This window comes from Solanum stenotomum, chromosome 12, assembly GCF_019186545.1.
Source record: "Solanum stenotomum isolate F172 chromosome 12, ASM1918654v1, whole genome shotgun sequence".
Lineage (NCBI taxonomy): Eukaryota > Viridiplantae > Streptophyta > Magnoliopsida > Solanales > Solanaceae > Solanum > Solanum stenotomum.
The window spans coordinates 32272365-32286815 of record NC_064293.1 but is presented as its reverse complement, the minus strand read 5'-3'; the positions used below and the strand labels follow the sequence as shown (position 1 = coordinate 32286815).

The following is a 14451-nucleotide window of genomic DNA, read 5'->3' as shown; positions in this document are numbered from 1 at the left end:
TATGAAAACATTTCAAACAAGTAAAATCCCTTTCTTTTTAAATGATTTTTGAATGCTCGTAAGAAAGGTAACAATTACATACAAAATTTATATAAAAATATTATATTGTTTTTTTAAAAAAATTATAAAATGACTAAAATTGCTTTAAAACTTAGAAAATAATTTATTTATCCTTTTGAGTTTTCTAAAACTAATTATTCCAAATCATTGAAAATTAAGAAGCTTGAAAATTAATCTTATCGGGGAGGGTCAAAATTAGGTGTCAACAAAAGATATATTAAGGATGTAATTTAAATTTGGGGTATAGTTTAAAAATATACTCATACCTAGGGGTGTTCACGGTTTGGATAAAAACCGATCCAAACCGAAAAATCGAACCAAACCGATAAAATAAAACCGATTTTATTTGGATTTGGTTTTAGATTTTTGAAAATCGATAATATTTGGTTTGGTTATGGTTTTATTCGAAATAAATCAAAGAAATAACCGAATCGAACCGATGAATTATATACATATTTAATATATTATTTTTATAAACAATTTTATAGATCTTATACATATTTTCATTAAAATTTCTTTATAATTTACTTATTGAAAGCAAAAATGTCCAAGATGAAACATTTATCTTATTAATTTCACGTATATGAGTGTCTATGACAATTCTTTGTGGGACTGAAAATGTTATTGTCTCTTCTGTCTAGGCCAATTTAGTCAATTTTAAAGCTTTAACGATAGTAAATTTAGTGATCGAAAGTTTTGTAATTTAAGTCATTCTAACTATTTTTCATTTTGAATGGATTGTTGTCACTTTTTTCACATTTTGAATGAATTGTTTCTTTTATTTTTGTGCATGGTTAATAACCAAACCAAACCAAACCGAAACCGATAACCACCAAACCGATAAATGTATTTTATATTTGGTTTGATTTGATTTTGATAATTTTAAAACCGATTAAGTTGGTTTGATCACCCCTACTCATACCTATGTTAATAAGGGAAAAAAAACTCAAATATATAATTAAATTATGAAAAATAGCTTATTTATGTCATTTGTTAGAGGTTTGGTCTATTTATATCATTTTAGTAAGAATCAAATTTTCGAGGGATGAGATAATCAAAGTTTGATGCATATTTGAGTATTTTTCCTATTAATAATAACTCGGCACTTGTCCGTTTGTTCACCGGCGATCATTGATTCTGCGGTGACTGGCTCATTCTCCCTAGCTAGAAGGCGGCTCTCCATTTCGTATTTGTCTCTTTCCGGTCCTCGACAAGGTATCTATACTACTTTAAGCTTTCTATCGGTTCTCTCGATTTGTTAAGAGTTTAGTCTTTCAGCAAACGGGGAAGAGTTACCTCAAATTGAATCCATTGAAGATTATTTATTAGTTATTTTTGAGAAATTATTATTTATTTGAATTAGGGATTGCAAATGATTGATAATATCCTTAGGAGTTTAATTATATGTAAATTTTGAGATATTTGGTGAAGATTTGAATTGGTTTTGATCGGGATTTCATATGGTTGTGTTTGGTATAGAGGACAATATTTTCTGGAAAATGCTTACCTATTTTCTCTTGTTTGGTTGCCATAAAATTTTGGTGAAAATATTTTTTTAGAAAACTAAAATTGGTGGAAAATGACTTACTCCGGACTAAAAACTGTCTGGGTGTGTTTGGTATGGTGGAAAATGTGAGTGATACTAATTCATCAAGAAATGAAAATGGTAGTTAAGTAAAAGGAGATTTAGGAAGAAACATGTCAATAGATGGAGATGAGGAAACAGAAGAAACTAATGTAGATGATGTTGTGAAGTTGTTGCAGACTTGTACCAGATGAACAATTGCTCAATAAAGCTAAATCAACTTCTCCGACGAAAGGAGAGGGGAAATCGAAGTCGTGCTTGAGGGGTGTTATTTGTTGCTTATAAATGGACTGTTAGCAATTTTCTCTAGTTAGTAAAATACACTTAAAATAGTCTGCTTTTTGTAATTCATGAAAACTAGATATGAGTTCAACAGTTGACCTGTAATCATGTACATAAATTACTGAAAATATCATTGTGAGTTGTGATGATTCATTGCAGAATCTGATTTAAAGAATATATTACAAGCAATAATTGTATTGATTTTAAATAGGAAAATCCCCTGTATACAAGTGGTATAGCAAAAGTAGAAACTCTACTATTGTATTCTGTCATCTGTACTATCTGGGACCTCATGGTTTCACAAGATATTATTCTCTCTATCTAGTTGGATAAACTAATATTTGTGTTTGACTCTAGTCTCTATGGTGTCCATGCCTGACATAGTAGATTACCAAGCAAGGACGAGTGAATGTCAATCTTGTGCTGTAGTTTAAGTTCTTGGGTAAATTGAAAGAAGAGGTGTTAATAACATAGGTTCTTGCACAATTTCATGACACAGATTCTTGCGTTGTTATCACACCCTTTATGTCATGAAACAAAAGCCTTTTGTGTACTAAATTTATACATATGGTCTAATTAATCCGTGCTATCTCCTTCTCCATTCTTAAACCCCAAGATATACAAATGTGCCTCTGTGTGGGTTGCCTTCTTTAATCGCTCTTATTCTTGACATACTAGTTTTTTGTATATGTAATAAAAGGTGCAAAAGTTTCCTCCCCTACTTAATTACGTGGTGGAAATAATAAAAAATCCAGTAAAAGAGCTATATCATTTTCAAATTCTAAATTGCACAGCCAATTTTCCAGTCTTGACAACTCTTTCTCAATCTGACATCCCAGCTATTGTTTTGCTTGTATTGAGCAATGGTGGCTTCAGGATATGATGCAAAATTTGTACAATGGTAGCAATAATTGTTCTATACATACTAATCTTGATGCGTTAGTATGAACTTTCCCAGTCTACTCTGCTTATGCTCTAAATTTTGACTTTTGCAGTAATTTTTCTCAATCTAGATATTTGAATATTTTTGGTCTTGTATCGTTAGCTCTCCAGCAATAATTGAAGGCAGTTAAATGTACCCTTCATAGGGTTGTCTGCAGTTGGCTATTATTATCTTTTCCTTGTTTACCCATTCGGACATAATTGTTTTAAGTCAATCTCCACATTAAAAATTTCATTCTTTCATTTTTCCTGGAATATGAAAAGCTATTTTGTTTCTTTTATTTGTTACAGAACTCCAATACCAAAGTTCATATCTTCTGTTTTTGGTTGGTTATAATTATAATTTTATATCTACCATCATTAGCCAAGTTGTCACCCCTCAGGCTCTTAAACGTGAACTGCTGTGAAAGATGGAGCAGGACCACTTGGCTGAGTCGCTCAATGACCTTTTAACAAATGTTTCCACGATGATTAGAGGCGAGCTCCAGGTATAAGAAAGTTTTTGTTTCTGTCTTTTTTTTACCAACAGTGCTGCTTTGTATATCGTCAATTCCCTTTTCTTTTCTTTCATTAGGGATGTGAAGAGAGGGGGATCTCATTTACATGAGTTGATGGACTTCTGTAGATGTTAGTTTTTCTTCGTTCTCGTTTGTTGTCCCAAGCCTTCGTGTCTTGCTAAATATGCAACTAGTGTTGCACTTAAATGTAGCAGGATGGTCTGAATTTTCAAAGGAAATTAATCATTCTTTACATGTTCCTCACACATGTTTCCCACGGTAATCCTACTGCAACATTGCCATCCCAATAACCACCGAATAGTTTACCTTAGTAGTCAGCGTAGAAATAATTTGCACAGAAGAAGTGGAAGATTGCTTTTTGATGGGCCTGACAAATGTGTAATTCAGAAATGATCAGTTAATGGTGTAATTCAGAGTTGTCGTTCCTACCCTTGGTATATTAGAAACTATTATTGCATAACAAGCTTATGCTGCTTTGTTCATTGTATCCCAGGAAACTAACAATGTACTTGAACTTGTGGAGAAAATGAATACAAGAGTTGCTGAAGAATATAAAGGCTTTGGAGATGTGGCTTCAGGATTGACTATCTTTGTGGAGCAATTGAAGTGTAAGAGTGGCAGCTTTGACGAGTATGTTCAACAGATTGACACAATTGAACAGCAAGTTACAGAATTTGAAGCTGTAATTTCGATGCTTGATAAGTATGTTTCACTGCTGGAATCCAAAGTGCAATCTGCTTACCAAATTCCTCCACCATGAATCAACATTTTCTCGTCTTCTTTTTGTTTCAAATGCAATACCCTAAAAGTTGTTCCTGGATTGAATCAAACTTGGTTTTTGTATGTTATCAAGCAACATCATACATATAACAAGAAAATGAATTTACCAACCGTTCTATCTCAAACAGGATAATATTTGAATGAGTTTTAAGTACATATATTTTTTCAGTTAGCTTGTTTATCTTTTTGCAGTTTATATGAATCTTTTTATTGCCTTCAACTCTTTTTCTCCGATAATGTCTTTACTCTTCTTTTACATTTAGTGTTCTCACTTCTCGTCTGCTGCATGCTTCGTGATGTTTTATTTTCTGGGTTGGGAGAAGTAAAAATGGATACGAGATGGATTCCCATAAGCTTTCGTCCATGAAATGGCGTGCCCTAAGATGTAAATGAAGGGAAGTGGAACCAAAGAACATATACTGTTAAATGTTTTCTCAAATACGTTTTGTTAACTTCAAAACAATTAGTCACCACAGCACTCAAAAGATAAGAGGTAACTGGAGAAAGAATTTTCATAAGTGAGGTAACTGGAAAATTCGACACACTTAAAGCAGTTGAAATTGCATAATACGGCTGATCTCATAATATCAACAAGAAATTGCCACCAGTGGCATCCTTCATTTGTTAAAGCAGTGATCATGCTAATTAGTACAACGAAACAAAAGATGCAAAACACTCTTAGCCAGCTAATATAATATAACAGATCAATGTTGTTTCTTGCTTTCTTTGGTGGTTCTGGATCCATGTTCTTGCTAAACTTTTCATTCATGTCCATGCTAGCTCTCGTGATATATCTCTTCGATCTGTGTTTTGCTGGTATGCTTTTCACTCTCTTTTCTGTACTTGATCTAGATTTCTCTGTCTGGTATGTGCATCTGCTATCTTGACTTTTCAAGGTTTATCTATTTGGTCCATACTTTGCACATTTCCATTGGTAGAAACCGTTGATTTCTCAATAGCTGATATGAACTTCTTCAGATGTTTTATGTACTCGGGATAGAGCTCTAGATCACAATGGTTACCTCCTTCAACCCACAACGGATCATATTTTTGTTTACATAGATCAAACAGCTGCTTACCATGGGAACAATCCACAACATCATCTGCGGTGCCCTAGAAATGTCAAGAAAGTCATATGGGGATGTCAGCAGGCAATTGTAGAATCAAGCGCCACCATTGTAGTTGTTGATTCTAAGGAGTCAATACATCCAAACTACAGGCCTTCTATCTCTACCATTGCCTCTGGTTTTGACTCATTTCCTGAGGACAGCTAGATGATATAGAATAATGTTTTCCTGCTGTTATACTATTCTCTAGCTGGTAAACGATCAATTGAAAAACGAGGGCATAACTTCATGATTAATTACTAAAAAGAAGACTTTTATCAATGAAATCATGCAAGGAAAAGAAAATAAGATGAAGAAAGTACATTCCCAGAAAAAAAGTGGTTAAGAGTAGGAGCTGACAGGGGAAGACTAGAGGAGGAGAGGCATAAGGGAGTAAATTGAATTGTTACATCCCTCATGAGATTTATCCGGCCTCTAATTAGTTCCCCACAAAACAATCAACCGCGAAATAGAAGTGACTCATCAGTCCCTAACCAAAACTCAGAGAGTAACATGTGAATCAATTTTGCTAATTTATTGACAGTTACTAATCCATGACAACAGAAAAAAACACATTTAAGGTAATATCAAGTAGTATGATATATTTATGATGGGAATATGGATACTCACATGAATAATGAGGACCGGACATTCAACCAATGGTATCTTGTCAATGTTCTGCATTGGGAAAAGAAAGAAAACAGCTAATTACAAGAAGAAAATAAAGAAAACTAAAATTTGGTCAAATAGAGCTCCACATAACTACCACAAACAGAAGCCTAACCTTAAATATGTCAAACCAGTATGTCCGCTTAACTGGATGCAAGACACGAACTCCAGAGAGTATCGGGCTGTGCAGAACCAGTCCCCTCAATCTTGATAAGCGGGATCCCATATCTACTGTCGGTCCACTACCAACAGACTGTCCATATAATATTATATCCTCCTCTTTCACCCCGTATGTCTCTTCAAGACACTTATATGCAGCTTCTATGTCGGAGTAAGTGTTCTGCTCACTTGGCTACAGAAAAATAAGAATACAGAGTCAAATACTTTCATCTCAAACAGCTTAATTTAATCATCTACAGAAATATTCCATACCTTGCCAGTGGACTGGCCATACCCTGAATAGTCATACCTGCCAGAAAGGAGAGAAAACTCAGAAACATGAAGGTGAGTTTAACTTCCAATATGTACAGCCTTTTTGGCGTCCCAATTTACTGTATTTTCAACTGTGACATTAGGGATCGGATTTGATGTCACAACTTTTATTGCTTCACAGAAAACTTAGCAAACTTTCCTAAACCTCGCAGCTTCTCTTCCTCCAAATTTCATTAATATATAATCTGGTACTTCGTTTAAAGGAGAGAAGGAAGAAATCAAATGGGAAGGAAAAATGAGCATCTATTAGATTTTCAAGATGAGCTCGAAATAATTCGCGAGATGGCATATGTCAAAAGTTAAATATGTCACTTTGTATAAACCAAACAACAAAGCTTATGTCTCAACAAAAGAAACATACTTTTTCAACATTAATGCATATCCACCAGGTCAGATTGGAAGAAAAATACCCAAACCATTTCAAAGTTAAACAGCAACATCAACTTTGCAGAGATGGACAAATATCAATCACGAAAGTTAGAACATCAGCTATCAACTAGCCTTCTCTTCACATGTAAAGATCACAAACAAAGCAATTAAGAACAGTCGATATCAGATTCACACCATGGTTGTTGACACATGGTTTTGTGATACAAAAAGGTTTCCTCCAGCAAGCACAAGCTTATCCCTGAGTCCCTAGATGCACCTCATTAGGCTTAAGGTAGCTTAATTCTATTCTAAATTGACAAGCACATACGTAATAGAGTCACATATTATGTAACCCACTGTCAGTAATAGAGGCTAATCCAAATTCAGGATTGATTATGTAACATACAGTCACGAACACGGACTACAGATACACTATGTCCAATAGACCCTTCCCCTTCCCCTGATATCAAAGTGCAGCCATTGCTTTTGAATTCCAGAACCACCTCTACCAGACAGCAAAAATAAAGAACAGAATGATCCAATTAACCCTACTATCATAACAATTGAGTTCTAATCCAACACAACCTAAATTATCAAATGTTATGAATCTCATTATTACAGAGAGAACAATACCCCATCAAATTGACCCGGAGATGGAGACTGAGTTCTGTAAACAAATCGTACATCTGCCCTAAATCAGCAGCGTTTCCATGTGAGTAAAGCACGGTCAACTTCGCGGCCGGATTCCTCACGTACATAGCAATAATCTCCGTCCCCTTCTTCGTCTCTAGCTTCAAAATGTCAACGTCTTCCCCTTGAACCACCTCTGTCATCTTAAGTTTTCCGGTCGATTCTTCCACCACCACCCCATACGACGGCGGATTAGGCGGAAAAAATGCAAACTTTGCCGCCATAGACGACGTTACAGCTCCCATCGCTCCCCCCCAAATCTATATAAAAAAAAATTCAATAAATTACCAGAATAGCTACATGAAAATCCTGCAAATTTCTTATGCAGATGGTTGTAAGGTTTTCCGGCGAGTGATGATCATGACGGGTTGAGACGAATGGGAGTGGGAGCTGTACGGAGAAACTCAGATTTTTTTCTTTTTTTTTAATTTGGAGAAAATAATTTTTTTTATTTTTTAATTTGGGTGGTGGTTTAGTCTGACACGTGGCAGCTCATAGTAGATTGTAAATTTCCAAGGTCCTTCCAGGGCTTTTTTTGTACAGCCACGTACGTAGAAATAACATGACCATTTTTTTTGTTAAAAAAAATCCTAATACATAAATTGGACCCTTAACTTGGCTTTAAATTATAACTTTGATCTTTAACTTTGTCACTGCACAAGTAGACACTTTAACTATCAAAAACTTAAACAAAAAACACTTGAATCCTACCTGGCAAAACGTGTGAAATACACCCAAACTAGGAATGTCAGAGGTAAAATTCGATGACCCCAACAATTAAAAAAAAAAACATTGAAAAGACTACTAAATCCTTAATCAATTCTTATATATATTTTTTTTTAATTAAATTTCACTTTATTCTTTTTCTAATTTTTCCAACATTTTCCCCTCTTTTTTTTTTGCATTATTTGTTATTCATTGCAAAATGCACAAATTGCAAGTGACATTTAATTATTTTTTGTTAATGTGAAAAAAAAGCTATAATGAAGTTTTTTTTATTTTTTCCTATATCTATTGTGAGCAAGATGTGGTGAGTATACACTTGTAAAAATTGAACGCAATCTAAGTCCGAAGATTCTCAATCAACCACTCCGATTCACACTTAAGGGACTCCTTATATTTGATTTGAATATAAGGACATGAATTTCAGAAATTTAGATTAGGGTTTTTTTTTTTTTGAGAAGAAAGAGGAGAAGAGCATAGTAAAATTTTTTTACCAAAAATGAATTTGTTTTCACTTTCACCTTATTCTATATTATAATTTATTTTTATTATTTTTAAAATCTAGGTGTATTTATAACTGAGTGGTTCACTTATTCACGTAAGAGCATTTGTATATCACGCGTTTTGTCTGAAATATTCGAGTGTTTTTTTAAAAAAAAATTGGAAAGTTAAAGTGTCTCTTTGTGCACTATTAAAGTTAAATGTCAAAGTTATAATTTGAAACCAAGTTAAAGATCATATTTATGTATTATGCCAAAAAAAAAAACATATGAATTTATTTACTCTAATATCCTTTCAAAATCAAAATTTAAACTCCTCGCCATTTTTCATCATTTGTCTTTCTTCATGTGATACGCAATAACAACATCAACAATGTACTTAATAGAATACTATGAATGAGATAAATGAGAAAAGTATGGTGTACGCAAATCTTATCATTATTTAGGGGATGATTAAAATGATATTTAATGTATAGGTAATATTTTATTTTGGTTCTTAATATATTTTATTTGATTGAAATGATTCTTAATGTATAATAAATGTGTTCATTTTTGTCGTTAATATTTTTCACTTGATTGAAATAGTCCTTAATGTATAACAAAAGATGTTCATTTTAGTTCTTTGTTCTAAACCTAACGGATTTTATCAAAATAAATAAATAAATAAATAATTAAATTTAACTATGGACCCTTCTTCGTGGCTAACAAAATCCATCATTATTATCTTCTTTGTTAGCTCCAAAGAAAAGCTATGTGAAATCTAACACCATTATCTTTATTTTTATCTTGATAATTTTTTAATATTTTCTCTTGTTTAAAAAAGAAATAGATTTTACGTCAGTGGAATTTAGGAAGTAGAAAATAGTAAATTTTGTTGAAGAAAAGAAAATATGGTGTTAGCTTTTTTTGGAGTTCATTCTTTAGAGCTAACAAAGAAGACAACAATGGTGAATTTTGTTAGCCACGAGGATCTATAGTTGAATTCAACACTTTTTTTAAAAAAAAAATCTGTGAAAGACCAAAATGAACACATTTTGTTATATAATAAGGACTATTTCAATCAAGTGAAATATATTAAGGACCAAAATGAACACAATTGTTATACACTAAAGTCCATTTCAATCAAGTGAAATATATTAAGAATCACGATAAAGCATTACTCATATATATATTAAGGATCATTTTGGTCATTTTCTGGTTCTTCATGTGATAATACTGTTAAATTTACAATTTATAATCATAATTCATTTACATTATCACTATATATGTATTAATTTGTCCAAACAAGCTATTTAATCATTTTTTCATGTTAACAAATCAAAATTACAATAAATTGTTATTTGTTGATTCTTTCTTTAATATTCTTGTTTAACTTATTATCTGAAATTTATTGATTCACTTTACTCTTGCATAGATACACTAAACCCCATTAAAACTTCATAACGATTCTAGTACTAACTAATTAAGTACTCAGCATATACAAACCTTATTATTTTTTTTCTTCTGAAAAAACAAATTATAAATTCTCTTATCAGTCTTCCACAAGTTCCCTAATATTTTTGGGAATACAAAGAGATGTTCCATTGAAACATTTAGTAGCAATAACCCTATATATTGTTTCAGTAAGATGATAACCATCCCAGAAGTAGTGTTTATCAGCGTCGCGGCACGGCACAAGTTCTGGTATGCAAGCTGATGTCCCATTTCCCCAAGTGATGCAACATGGACTTGTTGGATCCATTAAACCTACAAACACAAAAATAATAAAGAAGGACGTTAATAATGTTTCAAATCTCATTAACAAGGTCTTCTGGATCATCTGATAATTGTTTAATCAAATAAATATCATGATTTAATAGACTTTAGGACTAAAGCAGAGGAAGAAATGTCCTTGTTAGCGCAACAAACCATTCAAACAAAGTTAAACTACCATAATCCACTTTATGACCAAATCAGAAATAAATTGTTGTAACAAATAAAAGCACATCAAGCTAATTATCCTATATTTCACATGAAATGAAAATTATCCACCAAAGGTTTATTTATAGACCCGGTATCGGACATTACTAATAATAAGTTGACGAATACGGTAAAATTAATCTTAAATTAGCACTACTACGTCATCAACACATAGTTACCTTCAATTTCTATGTCTTATTTTATATTAGCTAATAAAAACAATTTAAAAAAATATTTCTCAAATATATTTGGTGTCCGATATTCATATTAAAATCTCAACTAAATTTAGATCGCGCTTTGCATAGCCTAATAAAGAATGACACTCCCAACATAATTTTCTTCTAAAGCTAAAAGCTAATAAGCTTCAACTTTCATTTGAAAAATGGGAGAAACATGAATTAAATGGAGGTAACTTTTTTTTAAAAAGAAGTGGAAAAATGATGCCTCGTGGTATGATGTGGATATGAAATTAATGAACTCTTTTTTCGGAAAGTTATGCAATACTCTCTATCTCGAAATATTTTGAGAGTTAATTTGACTAAGCTTAATAGACTTAGATTAATTTAATATTTTTAAATTTTGATATAATATAAAATAGAATTCGTTTCATAACAATATGATCAAAAATACACTTCAAACATTGATCAATATTTATATAATTTGACGTTTGAAAAAAAATATGACAAGTAATTTTAAACGAGAAAAGGAATATTACCATAAGTAGATGGATTGATGATGGCGTCGTAGCCGAGCCAATGACCATGGCCAAGAATAAAAACGGAGCCTTGAAGGGTGGAAGTGAGATTTTTGAGCATTTCACTCAGCTGATTGTTGAAAATTACTGCGAGAGCGTTATATTCTTCGTTGCAACGTCCATTGTGTCGAAGCTTTTTTGTAAATGATGGAATACAACCAATTGGTCCTATCTCGAACATTATTATCTTTCTTGCTCCTAGTCGATATAATCTCTGCACAAAATAAAATCGAAAAATTCATAAAAATTACCTCATCTATCTTATATCAGCTCTAAATCATAAAAACGAGAAAAGCTCGCCTGAAGTTGTTGAGAAAGTGCATCAACGAGAAGTTTGGCAAATGAGTCAGGAGTATAGCGCTTGCTCGTCCCATAAATATTTGGCTGTAAATAGTTGTTTACATAATCATTGCTGCCTGTAGACACCACAAAAATTGACCGAGACAAATAACTCGAAAATTCCTCAGGATCATCAAATTTTCTGGGCAATTCTCGCTCTACCGTTCTCTCGAATAAATCAACTTGCTCTGAAAAATGCAGGCACTTCCCCTACCAAAAAAGAAATTTTTGTTTGGAGAATTTCGTGCATCCATTTCTACGAACATCTAACAGTAATGGAAAAAAAAAACTACTCACGATGAAATTTCCTGTATAAGGTAAAATGCCGCAGGATCCAGAAGCATAATTTAAGCCGGTGAGTTTTAACGATCCTCGTAAACTTAAATAAGGCGGAGAAAATGGCAATCCGAGAAATTCAGCAATAAAATCAGCAACAGTTTTTCCATTTGTAAATCTTCCAGTAGCTCTGCCTCCATCAAAATTCGAACCATAAGGTTTGAAATCAGCCTTAGCTAAAGTTGGCAAAACATTATTATTTCCACTGTCAAATATTGAATCCCCAAATACATACAGTGCTGGTGCTAGAGGAATTTCTGATTTTACTGATTCAACATACATCAACAGGACTATAATCACTGTTACAAAATTGAATTTCTCCATAACTATATTGTTGTTTGTATAATCAATTTTTTTTTTGAGGATATAATGGGCTTTTTAAATAAGCAAGAAATGTGTGATAGTAATCTGGAGTCTGTTATTACTTTATTCTCTTTTTTTAATAAAGTTATACCGTCTCCACGTTTTTTCTACTCCATATCTATGTTTAATTTGTCTCGTTGGCGGGATTTTCACATTTGTGTTAAAATTTTGGATAAATTATGTCACAACTCGATTTGTGTGTGACTTTATTCGGGACGAGTAGTTTGATTATGTAGATTTGAACTAGCTTTTTGTATTGTATTAGGCCCAAAGACCATCCTTTAACATAGTGTTTGAGTCAGGTTTGTTTTTGTTTTGGCTCCGTCGGGCGTCTTTAATTTAACGATACATTTATATGAAATTTCTTAAACGAAAAGAAAGGTTTGAGTCGTGTTCTTGTGAATATTCTAGAGAAGTTATCCATGTTGATTGTGTGATTGATCATATTTTTCATGCACTCGATCAGTTCCATCTTTGTTGTCGTTATGCACACTTTTATGTTTATCAAGTCATTTTTAGCTTCTTTAACAATCTTCAAATTAAGTTGAGTAGTAGTTTCTCTCAAGTTAAAGAGAGCATTGTTATATATTACTCTTTCTGGTCTAATTTATGTGACACATTTTAGATTTCAAGATTCAAACAAATTTATTTTTTTATCGTAAATTTTTCATATATCTTTTAAATATTTTTAATTGTCAATTATTGTGACTTATAGTACTTTTTACGTAGTTTACAAATATATAAATTTCATTTCAAAAGACTTGAAGATTTCATACGCAAATTTCTGGTTAAACTTAAATTATTTGACTCTCAAAAAACGAAATGTGTCACATAAATTGACAAAAAGGGAGTACCTTTTAGTTATAATACTTCCTCTCTTAAACTCTAGATGATTTAGCAAAATGACACTTTGAAAACTCAATTTACAAAATGACTATTGACTTTCTACTTTTCTGGCTTGTTTCGGTAGAACTTTTTCTGTTTTTGTTTATCTGTATACATAAAAGTTTATTGCTTAACTTGAAATTTTTGGCCTATTTTATATCGAAACGTGTGGTATTTCTACTTATTTTGTTTGTTTCGATCGTGTTTTTTTCTACTTTTGCAAATTTACCATGGTCTATTACTAGACTCGTTGTCGATTATTTATTATTTTTATATTTATTGGTCACACTCTATTATTTCATTTATTAGGGTTATTTTAGATCATAAAATTTTAAAATATTTAATCAGTACCACTTAAGAAAAAATATAATTTTAATATATATTAGGCCATTGCATAGCTTGTGGGAATCTTTTCTATTTAGAAGTTATTATATACTAATTATATATTAGGCCAAATGCATGGCTATTAGCTTGTGCGCATCTTCTCACTAGTTGTATAGAAGTTAGGCCGAAATTTCAATTTATATTGGTGCATGAACCCCTATTAGGATTAGGTGGGGTTACAAAAATCGAATCAAAAAGAATCAAATTGTAAATCGAGTCAAATAAGAAAAAAAAAAACTTGATTAGTGTTTTGGTATTGAAAAAAATACCTCGATTATACATGGTTTGATTTTAACTAAAAAAATCAATCCAAGATCAAACTAATCCGACATTATATATAATTTTAAAATTTTTTATTTTATACATAAAAATATTTACTCTGATATAATTTTTAAATATATCTTTTACTTTTTTATAGTTTTTATTTTTCATATTATTTCAAGTTTGAAATTTTAAATTTTGAATGGTCCGATAAAATTTATAGTTCATAGATGTTAGTAGCTCTAATAAAGCTCAAATTAATACTAATGTTTACGGGGAAAAAGATTCAATTCAATACTAAGAATGACAATAATGTTGAATATGTGTTATTTAGTTTTACATTGATCTAGACATTTAAAATATATAATCAATTTTAAAATTTTTCTTTTTAGTCATGTCATAATTAATACTTATTAGACTTAATTTAACATGTTAGTACTTTAAAATTATGAAT

At 31.8% G+C, this 14451-nt stretch overlaps 2 protein-coding genes and 1 pseudogene across 3 annotated transcripts; 1 reads left to right on the top strand and 2 right to left on the bottom strand.

Annotated features, from left to right (window-relative positions):
• Positions 1-1089: 1089 nt before the first annotated feature.
• LOC125848357 (biogenesis of lysosome-related organelles complex 1 subunit 2) lies at positions 1090-4277 on the top strand. The gene is made up of 3 exons (XM_049528210.1): positions 1090-1275; positions 3253-3357; positions 3881-4277. Exons 2-3 carry the CDS (start codon positions 3280-3282, stop codon positions 4145-4147), a joined length of 345 nt encoding a protein of 114 aa, XP_049384167.1. The 5' UTR covers positions 1090-1275; positions 3253-3279; the 3' UTR covers positions 4148-4277.
• Positions 4278-4616: 339 nt separating this feature from the next.
• LOC125848349 (uncharacterized) lies at positions 4617-7877 on the bottom strand (annotated as a pseudogene). The gene is made up of 5 exons (XR_007444508.1): positions 7437-7877; positions 6375-6411; positions 6058-6294; positions 5904-5951; positions 4617-5280 (listed from the first exon to the last, which is right to left on the bottom strand). The product of XR_007444508.1 is annotated as an uncharacterized LOC125848349 (transcript).
• A 2370-nt stretch (positions 7878-10247) lies between these two features.
• LOC125848358 (GDSL esterase/lipase 7-like) lies at positions 10248-12438 on the bottom strand. The gene is made up of 4 exons (XM_049528211.1): positions 12066-12438; positions 11730-11978; positions 11391-11643; positions 10248-10462 (listed from the first exon to the last, which is right to left on the bottom strand). Exons 1-4 carry the CDS (start codon positions 12426-12428, stop codon positions 10248-10250), a joined length of 1080 nt encoding a protein of 359 aa, XP_049384168.1. The 5' UTR covers positions 12429-12438.
• Positions 12439-14451: the final 2013 nt, after the last annotated feature.